The 24373-nt window shown below is 45.3% G+C and overlaps 1 protein-coding gene across 4 annotated transcripts in view; it reads right to left on the minus strand.

Annotated features, from left to right (window-relative positions):
• Positions 1-2882: 2882 nt before the first annotated feature.
• Positions 2883-24373, minus strand: part of SAMSN1 (SAM domain, SH3 domain and nuclear localization signals 1) — a 144125-nt gene continuing 122634 nt past the window's right edge. For all 4 annotated transcript variants that reach the window (XM_040338801.1, XM_040338800.1, XM_040338803.1 and 1 more), the window contains 6 exons: positions 20479-20631; positions 16499-16634; positions 13426-13577; positions 12410-12616; positions 10058-10208; positions 2883-3691 (listed from right to left, as the gene is read on the minus strand). In XM_040338801.1, the coding sequence (XP_040194735.1) occupies positions 3495-3691; positions 10058-10208; positions 12410-12616; positions 13426-13577; positions 16499-16634; positions 20479-20631 (996 nt within the window). In that variant the 3' untranslated portion in view covers positions 2883-3494. The remainder of the gene's footprint in view (positions 3692-10057; positions 10209-12409; positions 12617-13425; positions 13578-16498; positions 16635-20478; positions 20632-24373) is intronic.

The following is a 24373-nucleotide window of genomic DNA, read 5'->3' on the forward strand; positions in this document are numbered from 1 at the left end:
TATCGCTCTCACTCTCTCATACTGGTCACTGGAAGTTCAACATGGCACCTTTTATGGCAAAGAACTCCCTGAGGATCTGAAAAAAAGAATTGTTGCTCTACATAAAGCTGGCCTAGGCTATAAGAAGATTGACAAGACCCTGAAACTGAGCTGCAGCAAGGTAGCCAAGGCCATACAGCGGTTTAAAAACGATGCACAGGAAAGTTTACTGAAAACATACAGGCGAAGGACATGGATTACTGGAACCATGTCCTGTGGTCTCATGAGACCAAGATAAATGTATTTGCTTCAGATGGTATTACTGAGGAGCTACAGTTCATTGAGGGAACAATGAATGCCAACATGTACTGTGACATACTGAAGCAGAGCATGATCCCCTCCCTTCAGAAACTGGGCCGCAGGGCAGTATTCTAACATAATGACCCCAAACACACCTCTAAGATGACCACTGCCTTGCTTAAGAAGCTGAGGGTAAAGGTGATGGACTGGCCAAGAATGTCTCCAGGCCTAAACCCTATTGAGCATCTGTGGAGCATCATCAAACTGAAGGTGAAAGAGCGCAAGGTCCACCAGCCACGTAATTTCATCATGGAGGAGTGGAAGAGGACCCCAGAGGCAAACTGTGAAGCTCTGGTGAACTCCATGCCCAAGAGGGTTAAGGCAGTGCTGGAAAATATTGGTGGTCACACAAAATATTAACACTTTAGGCCCAATTTGGACATTTTCACTTAGGGGTGTACTCACTTTTGTTGCCAGCGATTTAGACATTAATGGCTGTGTGTTGAGTTATTTTGAGGAGACAGCAAATGTACACTGTTATACAAGCTGTACGCTCACTACTTTACATTGATTGTATTGTGACTGTACTGTCTTCCCTGATGTAAAGCGCTGCGCAAACTGTTGGCGCTATATAAATCCTGTATAATAATAATAATAATAATAATAATTGTAGCAAAGTGTAATTTCTTCAGTGTTGTCACATGAAAATATATAATAAAATATTTTCAAAAATGTGAGGGGTGTACTCACTTATGTGAGATACTGTGTGTGTATATATATATATATAGCCATATGTTTCCTTGCCTATATATATGCCTGACAAATAGAGATCTATACTACCTATTGCTTGTACAAAATACGGCAGCCAGAATAATGCCAATTCTCAGCTTTCTCTATTGACTCACTTTCATTGAGTCAGTTGAATCACTTTCAAGGTTGGGCTACTTTACAGCACTAAACAACATAAAGTATAGCTAACTGAAAGATCTGGTACAGCTTCACACTTTCTCACATTTATGATTGGCACAAAATTGCTGTCTTTCCCCAAATTCCACTTTTAAATCATGGGGCCAGAGCTTTCTGCCATACAGCTTGAAAACCTTGGGGTAGATTCAGGTAGGGGCGCACACTGCTACGGCGGCGCAGCGTACCGTTTTTACGCTACGCCTCCGTAAATTACAGAAGTTACGCTTTATTCACGAAGCATTTGCTCCATAATTTGCGGCGGCGTTTCGTAAAAGGGGCCGGCGTAAGCGCAGGTAATTTAAATGATCCCGTAGGGGGCGTGGATCATTTAAATTAGGCGCGTTCCCGACGTGCATTGCGGTAAATGACGTCGCAAGGACGTCATTTGCTTCGACGTGAATGTAAATGGCGTCCAGCGCCATTCACGATCCACTTACGCAAACGACGTAAATTTCGAAAATCGCGACGTGGGAACAACGTCTATACTTACCATTGGCTGCGCCTCCTAATAGCAGGAGCAGCCTTACGGCGAAAGCGACGAACGCAAACGACGTAAAACACGACCGCCGGGCGTGCGTACGTTTGTGAATCGGTGTGAGTTCGCAATTTGCATACTCTACGCTGACAACTACGGGAACGCCACCTAGCGGCCAGCATCAGAATGCAGCCTAAAATACGACGGCATAAGAGCCTTATGCCAGTCGTATCTTAGGCTACAGGCGGCGTATCGAGCTTTCTGAATACAGAAAGTTGATACGCCGGCGCTACTTAGCAATTACGCTGCGTATCTATGGATACGCAGGCGTAATTGCTTGCTGAATCTACCCCCTTGTTTCTGTGTATATTCTGTAATTCTAACTGGACCTGGAGGCAGCCATATCTGCTCATTACACATGCAAGCTCTGCTTTTTGCTTAGGTTTGCTGCATGGAGATTGGACTTTTTGCTGCCTGTCTTCCAATGTAAGAAATGCTTGAAAATGGCCCCTTGCAACCTTTATACACCTACCTGGAACAAGCATTTGCACATCCGATGTCGGGACTGAGACAACTGAAACGTTTTGTCTAGAGTTGCACTTTAAAACAACAGGGAACTGGGTCCTCACCTAATAGCCACTTAGCACTCTTCTGTACTATATCAGTGAAACACTACTACAGGGAGGGAAACGCTACAAGGATACAAAATGAATATTCCAACCCCTATTCCTTAGTTGTTCTTAAAATGCAAAGTGCAAGGTCCTAACCCCCCAACTTGTAAACATTTCTGCCTGATATTATTGCAAAAATGATCAATACAGAATTTTTTTTGATATACCCGAGGCTGTATTATCCATGGGGCTAATTGAGGGAATGCCCCCCCCATAGAGGTACAGCGGAAGCAGCACTGAGGTCAGAGTGGCCGTATTGGTAAAAATTGGTCATTTCGGGCCTCATACTTACCTGACCACCATCTTCCACCAGCGGCAACTTGATGCCAAGCTCCATAAGTCAAGACCCTGAAGCATACAGAGAAGCCTGAATCTCACCATGCACTGGACTGGAGTGTCTTCTTGTGGGATTTGAGGTACTCATTGTTCCCCAGGAATCTCCCTGTAAGCATTGTGACATCCCTCCCAGAGATGCTTAAGTAAGCTAAGTATATAATCAAATTTTTTTATTTACAGGTAGATTTTGCAGTGCTATTAAGCAGCGACTTTTACAAGGGGAGGGAGCATCAGAGAATGTGTCCTAGCAGATGTAAGTCTTGGAACTGTGCTCACAAAGTGACATTTAAATGAGGTACGGTGCTTTTGTATCCTGCAGTGATCAAGACAGACCTAATTCATGGGGTCATTTACAATGATTGCACAGGACAACATAAGGTGACAAACTCGACAAGCTCACACTGTGAATTGTTTCTGTTGGCATAAAAAGTAGCGCAATATAAAAAAAATAAAAAAACTTTCTTCAAATTGAACTAAAAATGTGGACTGCCAGTGTCAAAGCCTCTTCGTTGTTACATTGTTACATAGTTGGTAAGTTTAAATAAAAATACTAGTCCATCATGTTCAACCAGACCAATTGTCTCAATCTTCTACTGAAATACCAAAGGTAAAGTTGTCTAAATTGTGGAATGTCCATGGATATTTCTACATTGTTAATAAATACTGTAATACATGAAGATCTTTTCCAGGTAATGTACACTTTAAAGGTGTGTGACCCACTGAATGCTTTGTGTGGCAAGTTTGGATGGTCTCCTTGTCCACTTGAGTTAGGGGCATTCTGTAATGGTGATTTTCTGTACACCTTCACATAATTTCTCGGAGTCAGTATCCTCTTTGTTGTTTTCTGAATTATCCAACGTGATGTAGCATCCTGAATCTCGAGGACAATCAAGTTCACTTTTGTTTTTGGAAATGTCAGGGCTGAGTGTCAAGGGCGCTGCTTCTTTATCCGGTTCTTGTCCACCTGTCAAAACAGACAAATCAATGATCTGCTGATACATTTTCCTAAAGAAGCAAGGCTGATGGAATATTAATGTGACTCTGTACTCTAGGAAGACTGGGGAAAAACAGTGCTCATCATGCCTGACACATCAAAGAAACAAAGAAACTCCAAAAAGATATAATGGAAAAGCAGTCTTTGATTGTCCAGACCAGGGTGTCTCAACCAGGGTTCCTCCAGAGCTTGCTAGGGGTTCCTTGAGAAATGAAGAGTTTATAACTCCTAGTAATATCTATTACCTTTGAAGCACCCTCTTTGTAGGAAACTTTAGTTGGGCTTTTCTGTGGTCAGAGGAGCAGGGGGTTAATTTGTTTAGTTAGCTGGCAGAGCTCTAAGGGCTGAGTCTCTGTTACCTTCCCCTGGCTTCTAGAACTGCTAGAGGGTTCTAGAATTTAGAGGGCAGAGGGGCAGAGACCTGAATATTTAAAGAGTCTCCTCCAGTCCCTGGGTGAGGACGGCCCAGAAGTTGGAGAGATAGACCATAAATATTCTGGAGCCTGGCCATGTGGCAGCAGGGTCCAGGGTCCAGTTGCCTAGAGGGGACCCCTGGGCTAGGGGGCTCTGCCCCTGCGAAGAAAGAAGGAGAGAGAGAGGTCAGGAGCAGCAGAAGCTTCACACTCTTTTAGCCTCAGCTATGCTTAGCTGAAGCCATCCTGGAAGCCAAGGTCAGGACCTGTTCAGCAGGAGGTCTGTGCAGCAGTTGCTTGAGCTTCAGGAATCACGTAAGAGACTGAGTGAGTAGATTCAATGACTACAACCAAGAGCCTAATAGAGGAGAGGCAGCAAGGTGCAATACCAAGCTTGCCTACTATCAAGGGACAGCTTAGAGCCACTTAAAGCCAATACAGCTACCTTATACCTCTTGCGTGGGGATCTAAGTGTAGCGCCCCCTTACTTTCAGTATGGGCACTACGCTAAAGTTAGTGGGGAATGGGAGAGTTACCTTGCTCCCATTCACTATTTGTTTAAATTTGGGACTTCTGTCATTCCAGAAATGTCCACTGGGTCAGTCTGTGGTCCAGGGATGCAATATTATCCCTGGCCAGCAGTTGGCGCCAGAGGGGTTCTGGCAGAGCAAGTTTTCCCCAGCAGCTAATTAGAGAAGTTTCTCCTCGCAAGGCATGCTGGGGAAGGGCATATCTGTGACAGGTGTCATGTGTTCTAAAATCTTCCCGGGGTCCCGTTCCAGGTGCGGCATCCAGCATGGCCCACCTGGCCCAAGCTGCAGTCTACGAAAACCCTCATCCAGAGGTACAAGGGGACCCCAGTGATTTTCTGGGTGTCCGGTTCTACTGAAAGGATCCCAGGCTGGGTGCCGTACAATTGGGGAGTCGGTTTGAGGGGGACCCGGAGGCAGGTCGTCCAGCAGAGCCTGAACAAACCAATTGGGGATCCGGTGACCAGAGTACTGACAGGTATGTTTGCTGTCATCTGGTGACCAATGCAGAAATCTACTGGGAGGATTTGCTTCATTTATCTACCTAGCTCAGTTATTGTAATTGGCCCGTGAGACAGGCCTGCATTCCTCCCAGAAATCCTAAGTGACACCTTGGCTGCCAGACTTATACAAAGGGGTCTGTCCGGGAAGCACTTTACCCACTCAGATGGAGTGGCGACGAGTTACAAATTGGTACTATGCAGAGCAGTACTGGCTGCTCCATTTAATACTCAGGCCTGATACTGTACTGCAAAGTTCTCTCTCTCTCTTCATCAACCTTGTCATTCCCAATTGATGTTGATGTTGGCTATGTTGGCCTGGAGAATAAAGCATTAAAAAAAAAACTTATTTCACTGTCTGGACCCTCGCTCACTGTTCGTTTCTTGCCACTGCACCCCTGAGCCATATCAAGGTGACTCAATATGCTGATGCCAAAAACAAACCAGCGGCTCCTTCGGGGGTGAGCGCTACATAAGGAACAGCCAGGTGTATCAGCATTTTCTACAGAAAGAGAGCATCTGCATTCAGTGTTTGAAACATGTTTGCTATTTGTTGAGCTGATCCATTTTTCCTACAGGAGGACAGCATGGCGAGCTTTAGTAGCCAGAAGATAGCTTTAAGTCCTCAGTTTGCATTCAAATTACAGTTCTGGGCATCCCATACCTTCCATTCCTAACCCTGCTTTAAACTTCTCCACAACTGTATCCCTGACCTGTCTGGTGTGTTCCTTGGCTTCATGATGCAGTTCCCTAAAAAAACCTCTCAGGGCTTCATAGAATAGCTGTATTTATACTAAGATTAAATTACACACAGGTGGACTCTATTTATTAGGTGACTTCTGAAGGCAATTGGTTACATTTGTTTTAGTTAGGGGTATCAGAGTAAAGGGAGCTGAATACAAATGCGCCCCACACTTTTCACATATTTATTGGTAAAAAAATTGAAAAACATTTATCATTTTCAAGGTACTGTATGCATCTCTTTCACAGCAAAATTTGGAAAACAAACTGGCACTTGACATTGAAAATATAAACTGGATTAGTACTTTATAGGTCGGTGCTGCCTGGTTGACTCAGGTAATCCTGTAGAAGTGGATGTAAGGACAGGCAGCTACAATTTTACGTTTCCATATCCTCTTACAGTAGTCATGTATTGCTTTGATGTTTAAATAGGTTGCTCACTTTCATAGAAAGTAAATAAATAGCTTTTTAGCTGATTTCCAAGTGCGTTCTCTAGGATGTGTCAGGCCTCGTACACACGACAGAGTTTCTCGGCAGAATTCACCGAGAAACTCGGTCAAAACCCGGATTCTGCCGAGAAACTCTGTCGTCTGTACAGTTTTGGCTCGATGGAGCCGCCGAGGAGCTCGACGAGAAAATAGAGAACATGTTCTCTATTTTCTCGTTGTCCGCGTTGTTCTATGGGAGAAGGCGGCCCGCCGAGCTCCTCGGCGGCTTCATCCCAAAACTCGACGAGGAACTCGACGTGCCAAGCACGTCGAGTTCCTCTGTCGTGTGTACGGGGCCTCACAGTAACAGAAGTAGAAGAGGACTGACACCGAGTAATGCTGTTTTTCTTTAAAGCAAAACTCCAAGCAAATTAAAAAATACACAGTTGAAATACATATACAAGAGAAGTTTTACCTTGTAAAGGGTTTATATTTTTGTCTCTGCAGTCTTGAAATATAAAAGCTGCCAGATTTCACAGCCTGTCTGGTGACCAGATTTTTATCTCCAGCAGTTAAGCAAAAAAGATAGGTCACTTCAGTCTGTGATTGGAGAGTGAAGGAACGGAGGCAGTTCAGCCCTCTGCTCATTCTGCTTTTTCCCCGTCAGCAAGTTTCTCAGCCATTCATGCATGCAGGACACCCAGTTCTGCTGTATAGGGCAGTGGTCTTCAAACTGCAGCTCAGGGGCTGGATGCAGCGCCTTGCTTGCCTTTATCCGACTCTTGGGCACTATTACATTCACTGACACCAAAAATGGGGCACATTTCCTCCTTCTGACACCAACAAATGGGCATAATTCCCCCCACTGACACTGATGGGGCACTATTCCTCCCAGTGACACCAATGATGGGTAACATTTCCTTCCACTGCTACAAAAGAGGCACTATTTCTCCCAATAACACCAACAATGGGTTACAATTCATTCTATTGACACCAACAATGGAATACAATTTCTTCATTGAGACCAATAATGGAACACTATTCCTCCCAATGACACCAAAAATGTGACACCGTTCCTCCCAATGACACCAAGGATGGGGCAAAATTCCTCCCAATGACACCAATGATGACACTATTCCTCCCAATGACACCAACACTTTTGGGGGCACTATTTCTCCCAATGTTACCAAGGATGAGGCACAATTCCTTCAACTAACACCAACGATGGGGCACCATTCATTCTAATGACATCAATGATAGGGCACTATTCCTTCCACTGACCCCAATGATGAGACATTGTTTACTCCCACCAACACCAGGACATTTTCTACTCCCACTGGCCACAGTCCCACCCCCCTTAATAGTGAAGGACAATGAACTGGTCCTTTGTTTAGAAGCAGGTACTTACACTAGCTGCCCATAAAAATGCATATTGTTATTGTTTTATGAATACATAACTGCTTTAATTGGTGTTTCTTTAAATCTGCTTGGAGTTCAGCTTATAGAGATTTTTTAAAACTGAAAAGTAATTATTTTCTTCCCTCCATACGCACAATGTGAAGACCTGACACTCAAAGTCTCCTATTGATCTCTTCCCTTACTGTTTGTGCTGCCTTTGCCTGTGGCTGTGTTGAAATCTACAGGGTCCTGCAGATCTCTAAAACCAGTCAGGGTGAGGAAAGAGTGGGGAAAGTTCAGTACAAGAGTTCTTCATACAGGCTCTGTGGAGGTTTTGCCAACCAAAATGTCATTTATAGAATGTCTGTAAGGTCTCGTTTACAATTGTGGCTAAGACGGTTGACACGCGATTTTACTGCTTTTCGACTTACCACCTTAACCTTACATGCCGGTTGCATTGGATGGTACACATGCCGCAGCAAAAAAATATACTCCATGTCCCATTCAGAGGGCAGTACTGCCACCAAATGTGACCATTTAAGTGAATAGAGCCACGCTGCAAACACCCTAAAACTGCATGCAATGCTGCAGGCTTTGAAGGGCCAAAGCAGGCATCCAGTAGGGGACACAACACCACCCAGCCGCCCTGATGCTTGTTTCAGTAACAATCATGAAATGGAATAATAAAGGCCATAAAAGAAAACACCAACAGTGAAAATTGTAGTGTCCCTTACACTGGAGGTGAGTGGAAAAGTGCCCATTTATATTGGTAGTTGGTTTATTAGTCCGAAATATTGGTGGCCAATGGAAGAAGGACACGTTATGTTAATGGACACACTTATAAAATTGTTTCTTTAAAGACAGCTAAAAATGTATAGCACTGCCCCCTTAGGAACCGCTGGATTTTGGGCCTCCCCTCACATGCAAGCTACCGGCATTTTTCAGCACTTACTCAGACTTCAGGAACCAGTCCAGGGTGTTTTTAGTTTATTAGGGGATGAACTTAGATAGAGAAGGGAAGGTATGGGATGCCCAGAACTGTAATTTGAATGCAAACTGAGGACTTAAAGCTATCTTCTGGCTACTAAAGCTCGCCATGCTGTCCTCCTGTAGGAAAAATGGATCAGCTCAACAAATAGCAAAAATGTTCCAAACACTAAATGCAGATGCTCTCTTTCTGTAGAAAATGCTGATACACCTGGCTGTTCCTTAGATCCCCACGCAAGAGGTATAAGGTAGCTGTATTGGCTTTAAGTGGCTCTAAGCTGTCCCTTGATAGTAGGCAAGCTTGGTATTGCACCTTGCTGCCTCTCCTCTATTAGGCTCTTGGTTGTAGTCATTGAAGCTACTCACTCAGTCTCTTACATGATTCCTGAAGCTCAAGCAACTGCTGCACAGATCTCCTGCTGAACAGGTCCTGACCTTGGCTTCCAGGATGGCTTCAGGTAAGCATAGCTGAGGCTAAAAGAGTGTGAAGCTTCTGCTGCTCCTGACCTCTCTCTCTCTCCTTCTTTCTTCGCAGGGGCAGAGCCCCCCAGCCCAGGGGTCCCCTCTAGGCAACTGGTCCCTGCTGCCACATGGCCAGGCTCCAGAATATCTATGGTCTATCTCTCCAACTTCTGGGCCATACTTACCCAGGGACTGCCCACTTGACTGCAGCAGAATTTTTCAGAGACAAATGTCTTCTGTATAGCTATTTACATTACATCAGCTTCCTCCAGCACAACTCTTGCTGGAAGCACTACAACTCCCAGGAGCAGCTGGCATGGTTGGATAGATTTATAGGAGAAAGTAAAGAAAATTGTTTTGGCACGGCTGGGCACGGCTATATACCAGGCATCCAATAATGCAATTATGACTGGTTTGAATGATAAAGCTTTATGAAGTACAAAAAAATGTAAGCACATGGAAATTCAAGATATTGAAAACCACATTTGAAATTACAATAATATGGTAAAGATAGGATATTTTAGTGATTTGGTTCAGATTTGCTCTAAGTAGCCACACACACCATAGCAAAATAAGGAAAATGTTCCCAATGAAAAACTTAGGAGGGTATAATAAGCTCCAGGCATGTGATGATATTGTCATTGTGTCCTTTACAAGCTCATATGATCATCTATTTATAAAGAGGGTTAGCAGAAGCTTTCATGTGGGTGCAGTTGTCTGATTTGGCTTTACTACAATGTGGTAATCCTAGGCCAAACCTAGCCTGATTGTGTGCCTGAATATAGCTGGTGCCATAATTTATTCTGCTGTAATCAACAACTACATTTTTTTTAACAAAAATATGTTGTGCAATGACAGTGTAGGAAGTAACACTCACCGTCAGGATCTTGTAGGTTATCTATGGCCACCAGAAACCTCATCCTTTCTTCGGGGTTTGTGATGTTCAGCTCACAGAGTTGGCTCTCATTTATGTCCTTCAGATCTTCTAGTGACTCATATCCATTCAGCAACAGGCTAGACATGTATTCCTGGAAAACGGGGCAACAAGACAAACATCCATAAATTGAAAACAATTATTTGCAGAGAGCTTTCATAGGCCTCGTACACACGACCGAGTTACTCGTCGGGCGAAACACATCGTTTTCCTCGTCGAGTTCCTTGTTAGGCTTGTCAAGGAACTCGACAAGCTTGCTTTGCGTACACACTGTCAAGACAAAATCTCCTCGTTCTCAAACGCGGTGACATACAACACATACAACGGCAGGGGAAGTTCGATTCCACTGGCTAAACTCTTGGGGCTGGTTTTGCTAATCTCATGTGTTTGCGTGTTAAGTAAAAGATTGGTAAGAGACGATTTGCACTTTTCAGTCTGTTACAACTTGAAAAATGTGTTCTCTCCATTACAAATGCTACTTTTACTCCCGTCTCATACTTTATTCTGAGCAAGCGCGGGTTTCTTAGCATACACACGCTCAAGTTTCTCGTCGGAAACCAGCCCGACCATGAACTCGACGAGCCAATTTGAGACTCCCGTCGAGGAAATAGAGAACATGCTCTCTTTTTGGCTCGTCGAGTTTCTCGACAGTTTCCTCGACGAAAATGTACACACGACCGGTTTCCTCTGCAAAAAAATATCTCCCAGCAAGTTTCTTGCTGGTTTTTGCCGAGAAACCCGGTCGTGTGTACGAGGTCATATTCTAAAGTGTTACTAAACCCACGACAGTAAAATCAGTCTGTATTTGCAGTAAAGCACGATTGTTATACTAACTGTCGAACCTAAGGGGTTAATCCTCTGCATTTTGTAAAAAGGCTGTTTGATCCTGTCTTATCTGATCCTCTTCTTCTTCCACTGTCCTCAATCCAGCCCCTGAAAGTAGCCTTGGGGGCAAGCTGCACATGCTCAGTTTGGTGTGTATTGCTAGAGATTTTAATTTTTTTTATTTTTTTATTGGGAGGGTGCATGTGATCAGCACAGGGCCAATCAACACTATTCAGACAGAGTCATGCAGCCTCATAGAACAGTTAGAGGAGAATGAAAACACCTCCTACAAACTTTAACCAGACACTGCTAGAAGTCATAAGCTTTATACTGCTGATGAGAAAAGGTATTTAGCAGTTTATATTTATTAAAATAATTGCACTTCCATGTTCTGTGTATTGTGGATAGACCAGATATAGTGAATGCAGGGTCCTGGGTTTAGTATCAATTTAATGCCAATAATATAGAGAATTAGTCTGGCTGGTTGATTTGAATAGTTCAATTATATTTCACTTTCATTAAAGAAGGTCCTTTGTTTGGCCACAATTCCATATTGACAATTTGAATTTAAAGGTTACACTTTGCAAAAAAAAATAAATAAAAAAAATGCACCCATATTACACAAAGCAAAAATGTGCATTTTATATACTAATAGACATAAAGGTGAAATCGCGCTGAAAATCATAAAAGCAGCTGGCACAACAATTGATATAAATTGTGTACAGATAAAATAAATATAAACCGAAAGTGCTGCACTATAGAGCCCTGGCCAATCCAAAGCTGAGAGTTTGATGAAGCGGGGACTGGGGCCTGCCAACTGGGAGTCAGGTGGAGAGATTAAGTGATGGAGTGTTGAGCCAGGAGGGGGTCCCCCGGATGGAGGGGGGGTGCTGCCACTGGCTGGATGTCTGGTTGAGTTGACCGCGGCTGTTCCTGTGCCACAGTCAGGACTGGCTGCTGGCATTTCTAAGGCTGGTAAAGAGCAGGCACCCCAGTGAGGTGCACTGTGACCAACCATTCCCCTTAGAAACAAGGATCAGTGGAAGTGGGGCATCTGTTCATTTGAACCTCTACAGCCAGAAGAGGTGATAGAAGCAGCCAGGCACAGAGCCCAGCTAGTTTCCAGTGATCCCAGGGGGGATCAAACCCCTTGCTATAGGAGAACTGTGTTGTGCTGCATGTGGTGGCTGTGGGGTGAGAAGAGGAGTCTGAAGATTACCTAAAGTGACAGAGACCTCAATGTGCAAAGTTTATGGATTAAGGGCATCCTGGACCGTTCCCAAACCCTATCCAAGTTGTAAAAAAAAAAAAATTCCAGTGACTGTTCTCTGACTGCGAGTGATTGAAAATACTACTGGTTTCTTGGCTGTTGGGGGGCCACAATGCCTCCCGCCTGGCTGCATTCACAGGATGAACATTGTTAATTCCAGAGGTCCTCAAGGGGGGTAGTGATTCTGTGATATTACTCACCTGTAGATTGAACCTTTCCAGAAGTTCTTGTAATGTCTTGGGCCTTGGCCGCTTACTTTTCCTTCTCACTATCTTCCTTGGGACAGGCGTTTCCTCTTCAGAAATTATGTCAACGTATATGAATTTGAAATTCCCAATTTTGTTATTCAGCATGCCAGTCCAAATGCCCATGGGGGTTTTATATATAATGTCTATAATGTCTCCTTTCTGGAAAACACGTGTAGAAAATGGCCATTAGGATATAATGAATGAACTGAGTGTATGGGCCAGATTCACGTACAGCTTACACTGGCGTATCTATTGATACGCCGCATAAGTTACAAGATGCGCCGTCGTATCTATGCGCGGTATTCTTGAACGTAGATATGCCTGAAATCTGGCTTCAGCCGACTGACGTAAGTCTTAGTACGCTGTCGTATCTTGGGTGCATATTTACGCTGGACGCTAGGGGCGCTTCCGTAGATTTACGCGTCGAATATGTAAATTAGCTAGATACGCTGATTCAAGAACGTACTTGTGCCCGCTACGCCGTTTACGTTAGGCTTACGTCCAGCGTAAAGTTACCCCTGCTATATGAGGCGCAGCCAATGCAAAGTATGGACGTCGGAACAAGCGTATCTTTTTACGTTGTTTACGTAAGTCGTACGTGAATGGGGATGTGCATAGGTTACGTTCATGTCACAGGCATTGAGCCGGCGTATCTTAGGGAGTAAATTCGACGTGATACTGAGCATGCGCGCGCATGCGCCATACAATCGGCGCTTCATTTGCATGGGGTCACGGCTCATTTTAATAAAACACGCCCACCTCTTCCACATTTGAATTAGGTGGGCTTACGCCGGCCGATTTACGCTACGCTGCCGCAACTTACGGAGCAAGTGCTTTGTGAATACTGCACTTGCCTGTCTAAGTTGCGGAGGCGTAGCGTAAATAGGATACGCTACGCCCGCACACAGATACGCTCTCCTACGTGAATCTGGCCCTATGTGTTTATAAAAAGCAGCAAAGTACGTTACCTTGATTTTTAGGGAATCGGTGTCATACGGGCTAGGAGTAGAGTCGGTATGAACTCTTGCTCGACCACAAAATGGTCCGGTATAAGGAACATCGTCATCAAGTCTGAAACTGTCTCTGTTGCTAGTCCCATCAGAGCAACTTGTTACACCGCCTATAAATAAACATTGTTTTTAGAAATGTATTATTTTACATTATATTAACTTTGAATGAGAGTTATCTTTTCTTTTTAAATGTACATTGGTCCAGCTCTATTGCATCTTTTTTTTTTTTTTATCCAACAAAATATTTATTTAGTTTGTAGAAGTACATTACACGTATAGTTTCCATTGCAATATGGGTAAAAGTGCAATACATATGTAGCGCCTGGTTACTTAAAAAGTACCGGTGCTATTTAAATTTAGAGAGGGATCAGAGTGTTAACTGACTCTGATTCAATTATTATGTTTAAAACTGGGTCTCTGTCTCAGCTTGGCTGTGCTGTGGGCTGTCTATTGTTGCTGGGGTGTAGTTCCTACACCAGGGCGATGGGTGGCAGCAGTGGAGTCGAGGTTTGGGTGCTCTTCCCCAGCAGCCTATCAGGAGGGTTCAGCCTCGCTGTGCGTGCTGGGGGAGGGTATTTATGGGACAGACACCATTAGTATGGGTTCTTCTTCGAAGTGCGACACCCACCTTCAGGGTGACTGCATCACGACGACCCGGCGTAATGGCCTTCCAGGCCGGGGTGCGCGAGCCACGCGGTGTTCCTGGTTTCCCGGGACCATGTTGGTCCGGGACAACTGAGCTGTGGCAGGGAGCCCAGTGGTCGATTGGGTTCCCAATCCTGAAGATCCCAAGCGAGATAGCTGTTCAGTGGGGAGTCCATCTGAGGAGAGCCAATGAGAAGCTGGCGATCCAATAGGGTCTCGACAAACTACTGGGGATCAAGGTAGCCAGACACTGAGAGGCTGGTCACCTGTCAGTCGGTACCTGAAACTATCTGAAGGAGATCCAGGCGCAATTCCATCAAGGAGGGTTATCGCCGTGATTATAATCACAGGGAGGGCCTGTGGCAGAGGCTTTTCCCTGAGTCCATTTCAGGAGGGTCTGTGGCAGAGACTTTTCCGAGTGATGCTCTGGCTGCCAGGTCAGTGAGAGAGGCCTGTCCAGGTACGCTATACCCACTCCGGCTAGAGTGGCGAAGAATACAAAGTATTGTTGGGAGCAGGACTGTTTCCCTTTTGTTATGCCTGAGTTTGCCATTTCTCCTTCTGCTTCACCTCTACACTTTGTTTGAATGTTTTTACCCGGCTGGGTAATAAAGAGCACAGAAAAGACACCTGTCTGGACATTCTGTTACTGCTATATGCACCGTACACCTGTAGGACAGCGGAGGAGCAACAAGGTAACGTGCCACCCAAAACAAACCAGCAGCTCCATCGGGGGTAGTGCTACACATACATAGGGGTTATTTACTAAAGGCAAACCCACTTTGCACTACAAATGAAAACTACAAGTGCAAACTACAAGTGCAAAGTGCACTTGAAATTGCACTGAAACTGCACTTGGAAGTGCAGTCCCTATAGATCCGAGGGGGGGGGGGGGGCAAAAAAGGAAAATAAAAAACAGCATTTTGGCTTGAACATGATTGGATAATAAAATTAGCAGAGCTTCCCCTCATTTCAGATCTACCCCTCAGATTTACAGTGACTGCACTTCCAAGTGCAATTTCAAGTGCAATTTCAAGTGCACTTTGCACTTTTAGGGCTAGATTCAGCAACCAGATACGGCGGCGTATCTCCAGATACGCCGCCGTAATTTCAAATCTGCGCCGTTGTATCTTTACGCCGATTCTCAAAGGCAGATACGTTGAAAAAATAGGCTTCCTCTGCCGACGTAACTTGAATACGGCGGCGTATAATTGTGTGCAATTTTACGCTGGCTGCTAGGGGCGCTTCCATTGTTTTCAGCGTAGAATATGCAAATGACCTAGATACGCCGATTCACAAACGTACGTACGCCCGGCGCAATTTAGTTACGTCGTTTACGTTAGGCTTTTTCGGCGTAAGGTTACTCCTGCTATTAGGAGGCGCAGCCAATGTTAAGTATGGACGTCGTTCCCGCTTCAAATTTTTTATTTTTTACGTCGTTTGCGTAAGTCGTTCGCGAATAGGGCTGGACGTCATTTACGCTCATGTCGAAAGCAATGACGATTTGTGGCGGAATTTCGAGCATGCGCACTGGGACTCTTTCACGAACGGCGCATGCGCCGTTCGTAAAAAATTTAAAATACGCGGGGTCAACATTAATTTGAATAAAACACGCCCCCCTCATCCTCATTTAAATTAGGCGCGCTTACGCCGGCCGCATTTACGCTACGCCGCCGTAAGTTAGGAGGCAAGTGCTTTGTGAATACAGCACTTGCCTCTATAACTTACGGCGGCGCATCGTAAATATGATACGCTGCGCCGCCGTAATAATGCGCGCAGCTACCTGAATCTAGCCCGTAGTTTGCACTTGTAGTGCAAAGTGGATTTGCCTTTAGTAAATAACCCCTATAGACTGTGCACTTTCCAAAGAGCAGTTGCTTCAGAGTTTAGTAAATGAGCAGAAGCTCTGCTGACTTCTATCATCCAATCATATGCAAGAAAAAATGCTGTTTTTTTAAGTTATCTTGCATGTGATTGGGTATTCTTTACAAAGCTTTACCTCACTTACTAAGCTCTGGAGCAACTGCACTTTGCAATGTCTATTTGACTTTAGTAAATCATGCAGAGAATGCAGAACTTCAGACTTGTCACTCTCTGCAGCCAAAGACCTGAGTGGGGGGATCACAAGACACATCTTTTTGGCAGATAAAACTTTTACTATATTTGATTCAGTTGTATGTTTGGCTGGCATTGTATGAGAAATTAGATATCAAAACAGTTTCTGCCAATTTGCAACTGAATTATGTTGTTTGGAAGGATATCAAGATATGCAATCTGTCATTGCTGGTATCTCACAAGACATTAGTAAGATGACACTGGTGGAATTTTACCTAAAGGTCATTTACTAGATGGCTCCCCATCTGATGCTGTTTTTATTAATACTTACTCGATGAACTCTGACCGCTATTCAGACTGTAAAGACTTTCTACGGATTCACTGGCTTGCAGAGTGCACTTGTCAGCAGCATGCCCACCTGTAGGGTCACTGTCTCGCACCGCAAAAGCCCCATCTCCATCTTCACTCTGAAGAGGAAAACACCTCTGCTTAATTGAGGGTAATAAAATAACAGTTTATCAAGTGATTTATTTTGTAAGTCATTACAGAATTTAACCTTGATGGGAGCTATAAAGTTTATACATAGAGAGTGTTAAAGTATTAATTGGTCAGATACTGTAACACACCAGAGGGATATCTAAGCTGGGCTCTGACAGAGCAGGAAGATCAAACACTTTATAACTCATTGGATTACAGACCAATCACACTGTAAACTCAAGTTAAATGATTATAGAGAAGCTGCTATGGTGAAAAAGGTTTTCTGCAAAAAGGTAAATAAACAGAAAACAGCAATTTTTATTATATTACTCGACGTTCCCGATACTTTCAATCATAGGACGTAGGATTACTTAGGCCCTGTACATGCGATCAGTCCAAACTGATGAAAACGGACTGAAGTTCAGTTTCATTGGTTAACCGATGAAGCTGACTGATGGTCTGATGTGCGTACACACCATCAGTTCAAAAACGATCGAGTCCAACGTGGTGACGTAAAACACAACAACGTGCAGAGAAAAATGAAGTTCAATGCTTCCAAGTATGCGTCGACCTGATTCTGAGCATGTGCGGGTTTGGAACCGATGCTTTTGCGTACTAACCATCGGTTTTGACCTATCGGTCAGGCTTCTATTGGTCCAATTTTAAAGCAAGTTCTCTGTTTTCGGACCGAAGGACAACTGACCGATGGGGCCTACACACGGTCGGTTTGGACCGATGAAACTGAACTTCAGTCCGTTTTCATTGGTTTGGACCGGTCGTGTGTACAGGGCCTTAGCCTTTTAAAGTGATTGTAAACAATAACCTTGTAAAACAATCCATTCAATTTGAAAATATAAATGAAAGGCAAAACATTTGTGTATAGATATAAAAAAAACATTATAAATACCTCCCCCCCCCCATTTTTTTCAAGTGATCACATTCCTTTTGTTCTCATCTGCATAAGAGCTGGGGGAGGAGAAGCAACAGCACACTGATCTTACCACTCTACCGGGGGGTGTTGGTCAGGACATGTTTGATCATTGGATTGGATGAGTCGCCCCCCCCACCTCTGGCCACATGCAGAATTGCATGCAATAGAAGTCAATGCGAAACAAATTATCTTAGTTTCCATTGACCTCTTTGGGAAAACTCGCTTAGATATGCGAGTGCTTTGGATTACAAGTATTCTCCTGGAATGGATTATGCTCGTAATCCAAGGTTCCACTGTACTAAAAAAACGTTTTAAGTTTTGGGGTTAGGCTGAGATTCACAGTTAGAGATTAGGCTGTGGTTAAAGCATTGTTACCCTAGCATTTCATATTCCTGTGCCTGCTGTACCATGTACTTGTATGAGACAGTCTCCTGTTCTCTTTGCAATGCTTCCTTTGTGTGAAATCCCTGGTGTTCCTGTCAGTCCCCTTGCTTTCCTATTTAAAACTGACCACGCTAAGCAAGAGAATACACAGTGGTCAGCTAGGAACTCTGTGTACTCTCCTCTAAGATCAGACTTTTCCTGACATGCCCCCACTGTACAGCCATTCACTGGGAAGCTCAGTGTACTGCTGTTTTTCCTCCCCCCAGATCTTATGCAGCTGAGAACAGAGGGAATTTGATCACCTATAAAAAAATGTATTTATCATGTTTTTTTATATCTACTGTATACAAAAATGTGTTCCCTTTCATTTCTATTTTAAACTGAATGGGTTGTTTTACAAAGTAAGGGTTTACAATCACTTTAAGGATAAATAACATGTAGCAGAATACATATTGGCCTAAAGTGATGAAGAAATTAGATGTAAAAAGATTATTAGGTATGTTGTACAGCAGAAGGTAAAAAAATTGTATTTTTGTACTCACCGTAAAATCCTTTTCTCTGAAGTACATGGACAGACACAGCTTCTTTATATTCTTGACTGTAGGGTTATGTTCCGTCTATCAGGAGAGGACTACATAACCCTACAGTCAAGAATATAAGGATGCTGTGTCCGTCCATGGACAAAAGAGAAAATGGGATTTTTGTACTCACCGTAAAATCCTTTTCTCTGAAGTTCATGGACGGACACAGCATCCTTATATTCTTGCCTGTAGAGTTATGTACTCCTCTCCCGATAGACGGAACATAACCCTACAGTCAAGAATATAAAGAAGCTGTGTCCGTCCATGGACAAAAGAGAAATACTGTTTTTTTTTTGTTTTGTTTTTCAGAATGTTCTGTATTTTTTTGTTTCTAGTGCAACAAATAAAAAACAGCAGAGGTGATCACATACCACCAAAAGGAAGCTATATTTGTGGGAAAAAGAGGACAAACATTTTATTTGGGTATTGCGTTGAACGACCGCAGAATTGTCAGTTAAAGTAACACAGTGCCGTATCACAAAAAATGGCCTGGTCATGAAGGGGGTTAAACCTTCCGGAGCTCAAGTGGTTTATTGCCTTATGTAAAAAAAAAATCATATTGGCTTATTATTCTGAACTTGGCCACTGCAAAATAAAATATAGTTTATGCAAAATGTGTAGGACTCCCATGAAAAAATCAGCTTTAATCACAAGTAATTTCTCCTCTTGGAGAGGACTATTTACACCAGGGGTCCTCAAACTTTTTAAACAGGGGGCCAGTTCACGGTCCCTCAGACTGTTGGGGGGCCGGACTATAGTTTGAAAAAAATGTAACAAATACCTTTGCACACTGCACACATTTTTTTTTGTAGTGCACAAAAAACAGTTAATCAACATAAACTTATTAGTATTTCACATAATCCCTTCATCAGAGTCCCCTCATATCACAGAGTCTCCCTCATATCACAGAGTCCCCCTCATATCACAGAGTCCCCCTCATATCACATCACAGAGTCCCCCCTTCCCCCATATCACAGCACAGCCCATCACATCACAGAGTCCCCCCTTCCCCCATATTACAGCACATCACAGAGTCCCCCCTTCCCCCATATCACATCACAGAGTCCCCCCTTCCCCCATATCACATCACAGAGTCCCCCCTTCCCCCATATCACAGCACATCACATCACAGAGTCCCCCCTTCCCTTATATCACAGCACATCACAGAGTCCCCCCTTCCATCATATCACATCACATCACATCACAGATCCCTCCTTCCCCCATATCACAGTACATCAGAGTCCCCCCTTCCCCCATATCACAGCACATCACAGAGTCCCCTCTTCCATCATATCACATCACATCACATCACAGATCCCTCCTTCCCCCATATCACAGCGTTGTCGTCCCCCCCGCATATCACAGCACTCTCCTCCACCCCGCATATCATATCACTCTCTTCCACCCCGCATATCATATCACTCTCCTCCACCCCGCATATCACAGCACTCTCCTCCACCCCGCATATCACAGCACTCCCCCCCCCCCCCCCACGCATATCACATCACAGCACTCTCCTCCCCTCTACCTTATTCACACACGATGCAAATCGGACAAAGCGCGGGACTTTTCAAGTGAAAGGCAGATGATTGATTGCTGGGACGGCCCCACTGCCTAGTAACCAATTACCTGCTTCTTAACTCGAAAAGTCCCGCCCTTTGTTTGGACCTGTCAGGCTTCATGTCTCTAATGTAGCAGAGGGGAGGGGGGAGTGCTGCAGAGGGGGAACTGCTGCAATCTTAAAAAAGTGACAGTCCGTGCCGTGGGCCGGGTAATTCGCCTTGGCGGGCTGTATGCGGCCCGCGGGCCGTAGTTTGAGGACCCCTGATTTACACAGTTATAACCCGGAAATAGACATTTCTTAATATTTTTTTTCTTCCATAGTGTTGTGTATAAAGAACTGCTTAAGATTTCATTGTACTATTTAATCATGTTCACCTCAGACAGAGCCTTGATGTACTTTTTGCCCATCTTTTTCCTCATGGTCAGAGAGATGGCTTTCATCTTTTTAGTCAAACTTCCCCCATGATTGGAAGCCTTGTCACCATCTGGAGGTCCTCCTCCTTCAAATATACTGTCGGAATCACCCACCTGTTTATAGAACAAATGCATATTAGCGAGGAAAGTTTAGGGCAGAATAAGATCACCACACATTTTCTCTTATAGGAACTTTACGAGGCACTTGATAAATTCAAGGCAACACATGAAATTAGCCAGTGACCTACTAATGCTATCCATTTCAACTATACTAACTCTGTGCATTCTTTATTTCTTAAAAGGGTCCCCCAGGAGGCGTCAAAACAAAAAATAAGCAGCTCTGGCTGCAATACTTGTAGTAATATTAATATAGATATGTAGGTATTGTAAAATATTGTGGTATATGTAAGGCACAGTATATATGTGTGACATACAGGAATTCAAGGTTAGACATCAGAGGGCGTTTGCTGACCAAATCTTGTGGCCAAACGACACGTATCAAAAGGTACAGAGGACTCTTTGATGTGTTAATCTTATCTAAGACGACCTACAGTAGGTGAACCCGATTTTGTGTCAATCTCGCTCTCTTTCTCGGCGAGATTGAGCACCTACGAACCCCATCGCGGGAGCCAGCGCCGAGCTGGCTTGCCGCGATGGAGACAGAGCCGTCATAGAAGCGACGGGAACATGGGTTCCCCCCTCAGGAGCATACCGGGCCCTTAGGTCTGTTATGGGTTGTAAGGAGAGCCCCCCTACGCCGAAAAAAACGGCGTAGGGGGTCCCCCTACAATCCATACCAGACCCGTATCCAAAGCACGCTACCCGGCCAGCCAGGAAGGGAGTGGGGACGAGCGAGCGCCCCCCCCCCCCCTCCTGAGCCGTACCAGGCAGCATGCCCTCAACATGGGGGGGTTGGGTGCTCTGGGGCAGGGGGGCGCACTGCGGCCCCCCCCACCTCAGAGCACCCTGTCCCCATGTTGATGAGGACAGGGCCCCTTCCCGACAACCCTGGCCGTTGGTTGTCGGGGTATGCGGGCGGGAGGCTTATCGGAATCTGGGAGCCCCCTTTAATAAGGGGGCCCCCAGATACCGGCCCCCCACCCTAAGTGAATGAGTATGGGGTACATCGTACCCCTACCCATTCACCTGCAAGAAAAGTGGTAAAAACACAAATAAACCACACAGGGTATTAAAATATTTTATTAGTCTGCTCCGGAGGCCTCCCCTGTCTTCTTTATTAGCTCTTTTACCAGGGGAGGCTTCTTCTTTGACGTCTTCTGGTGGGTGGGGGCCGCCGTCTGGTTCTCTTCCACCGCCGGGGGGGTCGCTTTTAAAAAAGCCCCCACCCCCCGGCGGGTTTCCTCCGGCGTCTTCGGCGGGGGGGCTTCTTCTTCCCGCTATCCCGACGGGTCTTCTCCGCTATCCGGGGGGTCTTCTCAACTCTCCGGGGGTCTCCTTCTGTGTTCGCCGCTCTCCGCTGTTGACTCGGCGCACTCCGGTTCTTCGTCTCGCTGTCCGGTGCCTTCTTCCGTGCTGTACGTCTTCTTCTCCTTCCGTGCTGTGAGTTCTTCTTCCGTGCTGTGACGTCATGTTCTTCACTTCTCTTCTTCTCCCGATGTTGACACGCCGGTCCTTCTCGCTGAAATGACGGATGCGCGCCTTGCATCGGACCTATATAGGCCTCACAGTCCCATCATGCTCTGTACCTACCCATGTGATACCTACCCACGTGGGTACTGTAGGTATCACATGGGTAGGTACAGAGCATGATGGGACAGGGTGCTCTGAGGTGGGGGGGCCGCAGTGCACCCCCCTGCCCCAGAGCACCCAACCCCCCCCATGTTGAGGGCATGCAGCCTGGTACGGCTCAGGAGGGGGGGGGCGCTCGCTCGTCCCCACTCCCTTCCTGGCTGGCCGGGTAGCGTGCTTTGGATACGGGTCTGGTATGGATTGTAGGGGGACCCCCTACGCCGTTTTTTTCGGCGTAGGGGGGCTCTCCTTACAACCCATAACAGACCTAAGGGCCCGGTATGCTCCTGAGGGGGGAACCCATGCCGGATTTTTATTTAAAATCCGGCGGGGACTTCCCCCTCAGGATTCATAACAAACGCCGCACACGTGTAGAATTGGCGGGAATCCAAGTCGGATCTCCCGTCGCTTCTATGACGCGCTTGCTGGGATGTGCTGTCACTATTCCAGTGAGTGCGATGTCGGCGAGATCTCGGCACCATGTCGCCGAGAATTAGCGCGATGCTGTCGTGCTAAAAACACAATATCACAAACACCTACTGTAGGTGTGTGAGATGGCCTGGTAAGGAAGGAAGTATTTATTGATGGTAATTAGACTTGGGGAAGTTTCCATTCATTCAGAGAACCACTCCCTTGAGTGTGAGACCAATATTTGAGACACTCAAGCTGGCATTCAATCTAGTGTGGTCTTGTCACTCTAAGGAGAATATGGCACAGGTCTAGGAAAAGATGGGATTCTGAAATACTCTGTTGGATCTTTGTATCGTCTGTGGACTTTGGACTTTGTATGTTATTGGAAGTTAATTACATTTTGTGTTCTCTGGAGAGCCTGGTGTGTTGCTGCGAAACAACTTAATTTATGGTCATCATACTAACATCTAAGATATTAATTATCTAACCGGAGTACTGGGCACTATACACTATACAAGATCACTACATTTATTGGACAAATTTGATCACTACAATACTCACCTCCTTTAAGGCACTTGTGGGTAGGCAATGCGTGATGCCACAGGCAGTGAGCACACAAAATCCAAGTGCAGTAACATGTTGTAACAAAAGTTCAGCAGTTCACAACAAGCCCAGCAGGGAGGCAACCCGACAGGGACACTTATAAAGTGCAACAGTGATAGGACAGTAGACTGTACACCTGGAGATGCTGACAGTGTCCACCATGAGGAGTGGAATGTGGCCTGGCCATTCCGTACCCAAAGGGAAGGCTTTCTTGGAAGGTTGTCTTGGTTCCCTACCTCTACAGAATCTTAATAAGTATGGTCCCTGACAGATGGGTAACCTGTCCCTGCACTAACCACTTGCAAAATGAGCACCAAACCTGGGAGCTAGGGTTTTAAATAGACTCTGCCTGACCCAGGACGGCCACCAAAGTCACATGGGTGCCAGCATCCAATCGGATAGCTGTCTCCCTGTAACTGAGAAAACCATAGAGGAACTAAGTTCCTCTCCACTTCCTCCCCATCTGCATTGCTGCTGTGGATGAGCGCAACTGCAGTGGAGACTATAGCACAGCAATTCCTGTCTGTCACTAGATATCCTTATCCTTCCAAGTTAAATGACACCCAGCATCATTCAACCTAGGAGACTAGGAACATCCCATGAGTGTAAGGCCTCGTACACACGACCGGATCTGTCCTATGAAAACGGTCCGCGGACCGTTTTCATCAGACATGTCCGCTCGGAGATTTTGGTCTGATGGTTGTACACACCATCAAACCAAAGTCCGCGCGGACAGAATACGCGGTGACGTGACGACGACGTGACGGCGACGATGATGCGGCGACGTGCGCGAACCCGGAAGTTAAATGCTTCCACGCATGCGTCGAATCACTTCGACGTCATGCGCGGGTTCTCGGGCCAGCGGACCATACTGACCATCGGACATGTCCGGCGGACATCGTTCCAGCGGACAAGTTTCTTAGCATGCTGGACAAATGTCTGCTGGAAAACGGTCCGGTCGTCCGTACAGACGACCGAACATGTCCGCGGAAAATGTTCGGTCGTGTGTACAAGGCCTTTGACATCATGGGCCCCTCTCATGATGGGGCATAGGCATGACTTTGGTACCCTGCACTCATACAATGATGCAGAG

This window comes from Rana temporaria, chromosome 2 (genome assembly GCF_905171775.1).
Source record: "Rana temporaria chromosome 2, aRanTem1.1, whole genome shotgun sequence".
Classification (NCBI taxonomy): domain Eukaryota; kingdom Metazoa; phylum Chordata; class Amphibia; order Anura; family Ranidae; genus Rana; species Rana temporaria.